Source organism: Dipodomys merriami, unplaced genomic scaffold (genome assembly GCF_024711535.1).
Source record: "Dipodomys merriami isolate MVZ:Mamm:240054 unplaced genomic scaffold, mDipMer1.0.p SCAF_37, whole genome shotgun sequence".
Taxonomy (NCBI): Eukaryota; Metazoa; Chordata; class Mammalia; order Rodentia; family Heteromyidae; genus Dipodomys; species Dipodomys merriami.
In genome coordinates, this window is record NW_027205270.1 from 2,905,172 (window position 1) to 2,913,448 (window position 8,277).

The 8,277-nt window shown below is 40.1% G+C and overlaps 1 protein-coding gene across 1 annotated transcript; it reads left to right on the forward strand.

Annotated features, from left to right (window-relative positions):
• The first annotated feature begins 1,565 nt into the window (after window positions 1-1,565).
• On the forward strand, window positions 1,566-7,257 carry LOC138804593 (uncharacterized protein C2orf78-like). The gene is made up of 3 exons (XM_069988907.1): window positions 1,566-1,698; window positions 3,162-3,911; window positions 5,885-7,257. The coding sequence occupies exons 1-3, from the start codon at window positions 1,566-1,568 to the stop codon at window positions 7,255-7,257; spliced, it is 2,256 nt and encodes a 751-aa protein (XP_069845008.1).
• Window positions 7,258-8,277: the final 1,020 nt, after the last annotated feature.

Consider the following 8,277-nt stretch of genomic DNA (forward strand, 5'->3'; position numbering starts at 1 on the left):
AAATCAAGTGGTAGAGTGCTAACCTTGAGCTGAAGAGCTGAGGGACAGCGCTCAGGCCCAGAGTTCAAGCCCCAGACCCACAAAAAACAAACAAAAACATCAGGCTCCTGAGTAGTTAGGATAACAGTCATAAATGCCAGGCATATATATATATATATATATATATATATACATACATATACATATATATTTATATAAATGTGTGTATTTATATATTATGTATATATGAAGCATTTTAACTTTCACCAGTAGTAGTTCAAATAAAAGTTGTATTTTATCCTTATAATCAATTTCTGGCTAAAACAAAAATCCAAAAATCAAAGATAAAGACTTTTCTAAAAATAAAAATCAAAAGTTAATCTCCATATCTTAGTTCCACATTCATTTAAAACAATATTGACTTCCATTTTGGTTTTCTATAGTTAAAGAGTTGTTTGGGGATGGGACTATAGCTCAGTAGCACATTATGACACTGATGTGCTACCTACTACACTAGCAAGGCACCTTCAGTATCACATTATCTACATAAAATATAAAAGGCCTTACTTCTGCCTGGCATTGTAGCTCCTGTCTGTGATCCTAGCTACTAGAAGGCTGAGATCTGTGGATCACAGTTCTTAGCTAGACTGCAAGAGTAAGAGTCTTTGAAACTATTATCTTCAATTAACCACCCCAAATGGTCTGAGGCTCCACTAGCAGAGCTGTTGCTTTGAACACACACACACTCACACACACACACACACACACACACACACACACACATACACACACACACACACACAACTGAAGGATAGCGCTCAGGCCTAGAATTTAAGCACCAGGAATAATATTGTAAAAAAAAGGTCTGTGTTCTATTACCAGTAAAGAAAAGTGATGATGATGATGATGATGATGATGATGATGATGATGATGATGATATAATGATAACAGAACTCTGATAGTGATTAATTTTCATGGGTGATGATATTTTTCTTATGTTGAAGGTGATTTTTCTCATGATTGAACATGAAGCTAGGTTTTCAGAATATGAAAACTTCTAAAACCTTTTAAAAGACCTTTTAGTGCTTCTCTTTTTACTATATTAATTAAAATATCTACCTAAAACTATTAATATCTTTAAATTGGAGTATAATATTTAGAGAAATAGGAATGGCTACAATAGTAGGATCCTTTTATTTTTGGTGATTTGTTTTCCTCTCTACCATTTTGGGTTTTGTTTCTTTGCTCTGATTTTTTTTCTTTTTTACATTTGTGCTATGTAGCCCAAACTGGTCTTCATCTCCTGAACAAGAGTGATTCTTCAGCCTCAGTAGCCTACATGCTAGAAATACAGAGGTGCCAGGCTTCCTACTCATTTTTTAAAATGCTGGTCTATATCAATTATGACTGCTTATATGGCATGACTGTTGATACAAAAAAAATCCCAAAGATGAGTTATCTATTTCCTAGGATGAAAGGTCAGATAATAATCATTCTCAATAAACATTAGAAATTTGAATTAAAAGTACCATTTATACTATCAAAATTATGAGATACTTAGAATAATTATAAAAGATATGTGTAGGATGTATATGCTGAAACTACAAAGTTTTGGTGAAAGGAATCAAAGCAACAGTCAAGTAAATGAAGAGTTATCCATGTTCATGGAGCAGAAGGTTCACTATTGTCAATTGAGGCAGGATGAGAGAAGAGAGATGTGTCAGTGAGAGATAGAAGATAGGGGTGGTGTACCTTTAAGACGAGAAACCATACATACTGACTTGAGGTTGAAGATTACAAGTTTGCTGCCAGCCTTTAAAATTAACTGACAAACTGTCTCAAAACAAAATTCTTAGCCAGGTGCCAGTGGTTAATACCTGTAATCCTAGCTACTCAAAGAGATGAGATATGAACATGGAAGTTCAAAGACATCCTAGTCAATAAAGTCCTTAGGATCCTAGTCTACAGTTAACCACAAAAAGGCAGAAGTAGAGCTATGGCTTAAGTGGTACAATGCTACCCTTGAGCAAAAAAACCTGGGCAAAATGCTCAGGTACTGAGTGCAACTCCCCAGATAGGGACACACCATAGACACACAGACACACAGACACACACACAGACAGACAGACAGACAGACAGACAGACAGACACACACACACACACACACACATTCTTAATTCAAAGCCCACTTTCACTTCTGTGTTAGATTTTGGCTAAAATGAAGGAGAAATATCCATTTGTATAATATTGCACATATAATAACATCACAACATTTATTGGTAAATATACTACACTTGATTATTTGATACATATCAAAATTATCTTTCATATCTTGGTATTTTTTTAATTTTTGTCAACCTTTTCAGAACTGACTATATCAAGCTCCATATCAATCATGTATGAGACTTTTATTCATTATTCATTATTATGACTATTTACATATGTCATTGATGAATAAGTAAAAGCTCAGAAAATTTCATAGTTTTCTTGCAAAAAGCATATCTTGAGAAAGTAACTTTGAGGTAATCTTTGTGACTTCAGGTCAGAAGGCAGACCTGAAGAGGTCTGACTTGACTTACCTTCTTGTCTGTGTTTTAAATGAACTCTACAAGTGTCCTGCAACTTATACAAGGTGGCACAACAGCAAGACAATGAAAACAGGATCACTGTTTTCTCGTGAACAACATCAACTGCCTCATGAAAATTCTATTTCTCCTGATTTTGGTGCATTGTTCACCTGCTCACTCTTTATAACACGGTGTTCATAGCAATAAGAAAGACGTACTCAAACCAATCAGGTTGACCTCTGACCCTCAGCTTCCTTACTCCAGAAATAATCTAACAAGTTCTCTAAGGATATCTGAGATCTAAAATGCTTCCATGCTAGGACATAGTTAGAAGCAAATGCAAGTACAGACTAAGGAAAAGACAGGAAAGGAAAGAAGCCTATTTCTACCTAGAAAACAACATAGGAACCACTTGGTGTCTTCTGTTGCACAGCTTGGGAAAGTTCATCGGAAGAATACAAAATGGTTCTGGCTTATAAACTGATCATAGATATGTCAATGATTGTTGGCATTAGAGGGCTTCTGATCATAGCCAGCTTCAAATGTACTTCTCCTCAAATAAAGTGGGAGTTGGTCAGTCTCATTAATTTTTTACCACCCTCTTGCTTCTTGCAGACAATTTCCAACATCCATCTGTACTTGGAACTGCAAACTCACCACAGCTCTCTGTTCCTGTGGTGAGCGATGCCACTTCTCTAGCAGGAAATGTCTGCAACCTCTCCAGAATCTCCACTCCAGCCTTCACTTCAACATGGCCACTACCATCTACCTCTGGCATCTCTTTCCAGCCACTCACGGGTACTGCCTATCTTTACCAACATTCTAGCACACCCATGCTGTCAGGAGTTACTGGCCAGAACCACATCTGCACTTCAGCTTCCTCCTGTCCCAGTACTTTTGAAAGGAAGTACACAGAACACACTAAAAAGAAGTCATCTGAACTTAGAGACTTCACCGTGACTCTCAACCAGGGCACAGCAGTCCCTTCAATGGCTGTGACACAACGATATGTGGATGCCAATGCCATAGTCCCTCTGTATCCATCACTGTCTGGCAGCCTGGTTCAGGGGACATTATCTCAGATTCCACATCAAGAGAGTAGCATATTACTTCCCTACCAACAAAGAAACCAGGTTTACTACTATAATCAAAACACTATGGGCCCTCTGTTATTTGGAGAGCCTGGTCCCTGCCTGCAATCATATGGCTCTGTGACCTACACAGGGAGTGGGTTCTTTGCTCCTCAGCCTGAAATAGTGATGACACTCCAAGAGGTCCAGCCTACAGATGTCTTACCACCGGTCTCCACTTCTGGAATCTACTACTCTGTGTCTGCTCAACCTAACACAGAAACCAATTTCCAAGGTAAGCACAGACAGCAAAAAGGAATAGGACTAGCTTCATACAAAAGGAGGGGACAATCTGCATCTGAATAGTAGAGCATTCACAAATATAGTTTAAGTCCTGAGCCTCAACCACCACACTTACAAGGTGACCTTCATTTTCAGGCATAAAGCATATGGCTAAGAGTATGGTTCAAGTAGAGGAGCACTTGAGCTGTGCCTCAACTGGTAGAATGCTAGCCTTGAGCCAAAAAACAAACAAACAAACAAACTATGCAGAGTGCACAGACCCTGAGTGCAGCACCCAAACAGAGACACACACATATAGCACATATTCACATACTCAGAGATGCTGCCCACATGAAACAGTCCATAAGACATACATTTTGTGTATTTTGTAGGCAGGAAGTCCACTCTTGAGCTGAGCACCCGTGGCTCATGCTTGTGGCCTATTTACTCAGGAAACAGATCTGATGATTGAATTTCAAAGTCATACTGAAAACTTTTTCAGCATCTTCAGTTCACAAACAAATGCCAACACTAGTGGTCTACCTGAAATGGTAATGCACCAGCCCTAAGAAAAACATTGAGAAAAAAGGCTCTGAATTCAAGCCCCAGAATCAGTGAACATGTACATCCATACTCACTCTCTCTCTCTCTTACTCATACACACATTCTCTCTCTCTCTCACAAATCAAAACTCATATAAAACTTTCCCATTCTCTCTCTCTTTGTCTCTCTTTCTCTGTCTCTCTGTCTCTCTTTCTCTTTCACTTGTTCATTCACTCTCCTTCTCCCTCTCCCTCCCCCCCTCTCTCCATGATGTCATGAGACATGTTATACTTACAGGAGAGTGACAAAAATTGTTACCTATATAAAAATATGAGGTATCATAAGGTTACTTTTTTCTCATGGGATTGAACCCAGAGCTAAGAGTTTTCATTTTTATTTCACTTGCAATAAACTGATTTCGGTGCCCTGAATCTTGTATATATACTTCTCTAATTTGGTGAGGGGAAGGGAAATGCTTAAATAGGGATACAGGTTGATCCATTGTAACAATGAAATGCATAAGACACTATGTTGAAAAAATGAACTTTACAATTTAGGCAGGGGAGTGGGGCAGGGGAATGTAGTTGGGAAGGTGGGAGGGAAGGGATGGTAGGGGAAAAACAAAGGAGGAGGAACAATGCTTGATAGGAAATGCACTCATTACCTTGCTCATGTAACTGTAACCCCTCTGTACAGTATTTTTACAATAAAAAGTATTTAAAAAAAGAAACAAGGGCATCTAATTAGCATCAGTTTTAAATAGAGTAGCTGTCACCCATCTTCTGACTCAGAGTCTTGTCCATAGACCATAAGACCATCTCCTAGGAACCTTGTTCAGTGATCAAAAATGCCTATTGAATTTGTTGGTGTGTGGGTAGAACATCTCACTTACCAGGGACTGATTTCTGCATTGATTACTTTGCACTGATGGAAACTAACCTGGGAATGGAAACTTTCCTAGAATTGCAATTTCCAGTCAGAAATTTTGTCAGCCAGAAATTCCAGACAGCCCCAAGTCCTACAAGTATAAATTCTGAAGTAATTGAGAAAAATATGTGTCATCTGACCTTGGAGACATTTCTTAGAGATCCAGTATTAAACTCTCCTAATACCTTGGCCTTGCCTCCAGCTAATACAAGACTCAAACAGAGAATAAGCATTAGGATGAAATTCAAACCAAGCTTTCAAAGCCTCTGGTTGCCTTCCAGAAAACTATAGAAAGCCAGAATAACCCACTACTCTCTTTAGAAATCCCTGAAATTTTGCAGCTGCTGGTCAACAGTAACCTTAGGGACAAGGGAGACGTCTACATGGGATAAAGCCAATGTGGAAATTTTGAGTCTTGAGGACAAATGGAATTGACTGTAACAATGAGTGGGCTTCCAGATATTGATATGCTGGTTAAAGACATTCATTTTAACCAGACTTTCAATTCATTCACAGATCTCAAACAATCCACTGTTTCTACTACAACCGACATCAAAGGTAGAGAAACCATCAATGAGATTCTCCTCCAGGAAAACTCAGTGGTCACTAAGCATTCCACTGATCAAGTCCAAAGGAACAAGCATGAAGCCTTGGAAAGTGTGGATGGAACTCCTGAGGTCAAAGTCCTGTGCCAGCCCCCAGAGCTCCTGCTGGAGGAAGAGGTGACTGTGTGCACCATCCCATCCAGTGACCAGGCCTCTGTGAACACAGACAAGCATTCTGACAGCAAATCTCCAAAAGCTGCATCCAGCAAGGTCAGCAAACCTAAGAGCCATGCACAGAAAGAGACCAAAAGGATCAGGGAAATCCACCCCAAGAAATGTGATGAAACCAAGCAGCCAGGGAACAAAATCAAAAAAGAAGAAAAGACAAGCATTCCCAAGACCAAGCACAAGAGAAGTCACCCTGAGCTTAGCCAAGAGACCTTCAAAAGGCCTCGAACCAACCTAGGCGTGCAGATGTGGGAGTCAGTGCAGGTTTTCCATGCACTAGGGAAGAAAAGTGAGAAGAAAAAGGAGCTGCCTTCTCCCAAGGCCTTGAGAAATGCCAGCAGCACACAAGAAACCAAGTCCACTCCAGCTGTGAAATCCTGGCTGGATATTCCCCATGAGGGCAAAGGCCCTAAAATTACTCAAGTCAAGAAAAGGGATAGGAGTGAAAGCCAGTGTCCATCACCAACCCAGGATGAGCTGCCTCCACCTGGGAAGGTCAAGCTGGTTCCTTTGCCTTTTCTAGCCCCAGAGAAGCCTCAAGCTCGACCTGTTTCTCGCAGGCCACAGTCTCTGGCCTCCCGGAGACCCACTGTACCTTACCGTGCTCTCCCTTGTTCTAACACAGCTCAGCCTACTCCAGTCAGCCGATCTCAACCAGCTACTGCCAACACATGCTTCATAGGTTCCACCAAAACATCGCAGCCAATTGCAACCAAAACAATCAAAGAGGGATTGACCACCACTCCCCAGCCTAGTGTGTATCAATCTACTATTGTTAGGCCTAAACCCTATGAAATATCATCTTCCACTTCTGTGCAGCAGAAACCTGTGTCCACTTCTGGGACCAAGTTCCAGTCACCACCTAAACCTCAAAGCCAGTATCTACTCCAAGACTTCAGCCGCCAACCAATTCCATGGAGGAAACCTGATATTCCTGGGCCAGTAGTATCAAATCCCATCACCAAGGAGCAGAGGCCAGAGCGTGAAGCCATGAAAAGGCGGGCCCAGAAAGAGCGTGAAATTGCTGCCCAATACACTGCTTTGGGGAAACTGCAGTTTTTTGCTCAGAGGCAAAGAGATATGGAAGTTTCTCAATATTATGGCTATGTAATGTAAAAGCTGCTACGATTGTGGGTACCACATTGAGAACCAGATGTTTTCCCATATATATTTATATATGTGAATATATATACAGACTTATAAAGATATATAGACTTATTGACCTAAATCCATAGCTTTTAGTAGAGTAAAATTGATATATAAACTTTAAACTGAACAATTGAATGTAATGAAATTTAATGTATGACTAATAAAGAAGCCATTTGAGTTCTAAGATATTGCTAAAGTTTGGCTTGTTTTTGGATAGAAGTGGGGATCAAAAGTTGCATTTGAGGGGCTGGGAAGGTGGCTCAGTGGTAGAGTGCCTGCCTTGCATGCATGAGGCCCTGGGTTCGATTCCTCAGCACCACATAAGCAGAAAAAAAAAGCCAGAAGTGGTGCTGTGGCTCAAGTGGTAGAGCGCCAGCCTTGAGCTGAAGAGCTGAGGGACAGCGCCCAAGCCCAGAGTTCAGGCCCATGACTGGACCCAAAAAAAAAAAAAAAAAGTTGCATTTGAAAGAAGGTGAACTTTGCATGTGAGAACTAGGTAGGGTAAGGAGAAGAATTAGGACAGCAGAACTAACATGGTCCAGTGGTAGGAAAGTCAAAAAGGAGCCATGTTTTCTCTCATATATAGAAGCTAGATTTCGCTTACAAACTCTACGCAAATACATTGGGTGGTATGCAAGTGTATACAAATGTATACACTTAACTGAAATATAGTAGATTCAAGAGAGTTCTCTATAGTTCAAAGTTTAGCAAAATAAAACACCAGGAAGTGGGTACTCAAAAGGGGTGGAGTAAGATCAGGCAAAAGGAGTAGATGAACGAAGAGGAGAAGAGGGGGGAAATGCAAGCAAGAATCCAATGTCTGTCCTAGAAAATTAAGAAGAGTGAGGAAAACAGTAGGTCAGGATGGTTGGATGAGAATTTTGAAAGGAGTGACATTGATCCAATTAAAGGTATTATATTCATAAATTGCTTTGTTAAATGGCAACCCCTTTGTATAATTATTTTTTTTAAACCAAAGCAAAAAAA

Bases quoted from the DNA above. Each gene is read 5' to 3' on its own strand.
- LOC138804593 (XM_069988907.1), top strand. From the start codon at position 1,566: ATGTATATGCTGAAACTACAAAGTTTTGGTGAAAGGAATCAAAGCAAC. The intron at 1,699-3,161 runs GTCAGTGAGAGA...TGCTTCTTGCAG, and splicing joins GGATGAGAGAAGAGAGATGT to ACAATTTCCAACATCCATCT. The intron at 3,912-5,884 runs GTAAGCACAGAC...ATTCATTCACAG, and splicing joins CACAGAAACCAATTTCCAAG to ATCTCAAACAATCCACTGTT.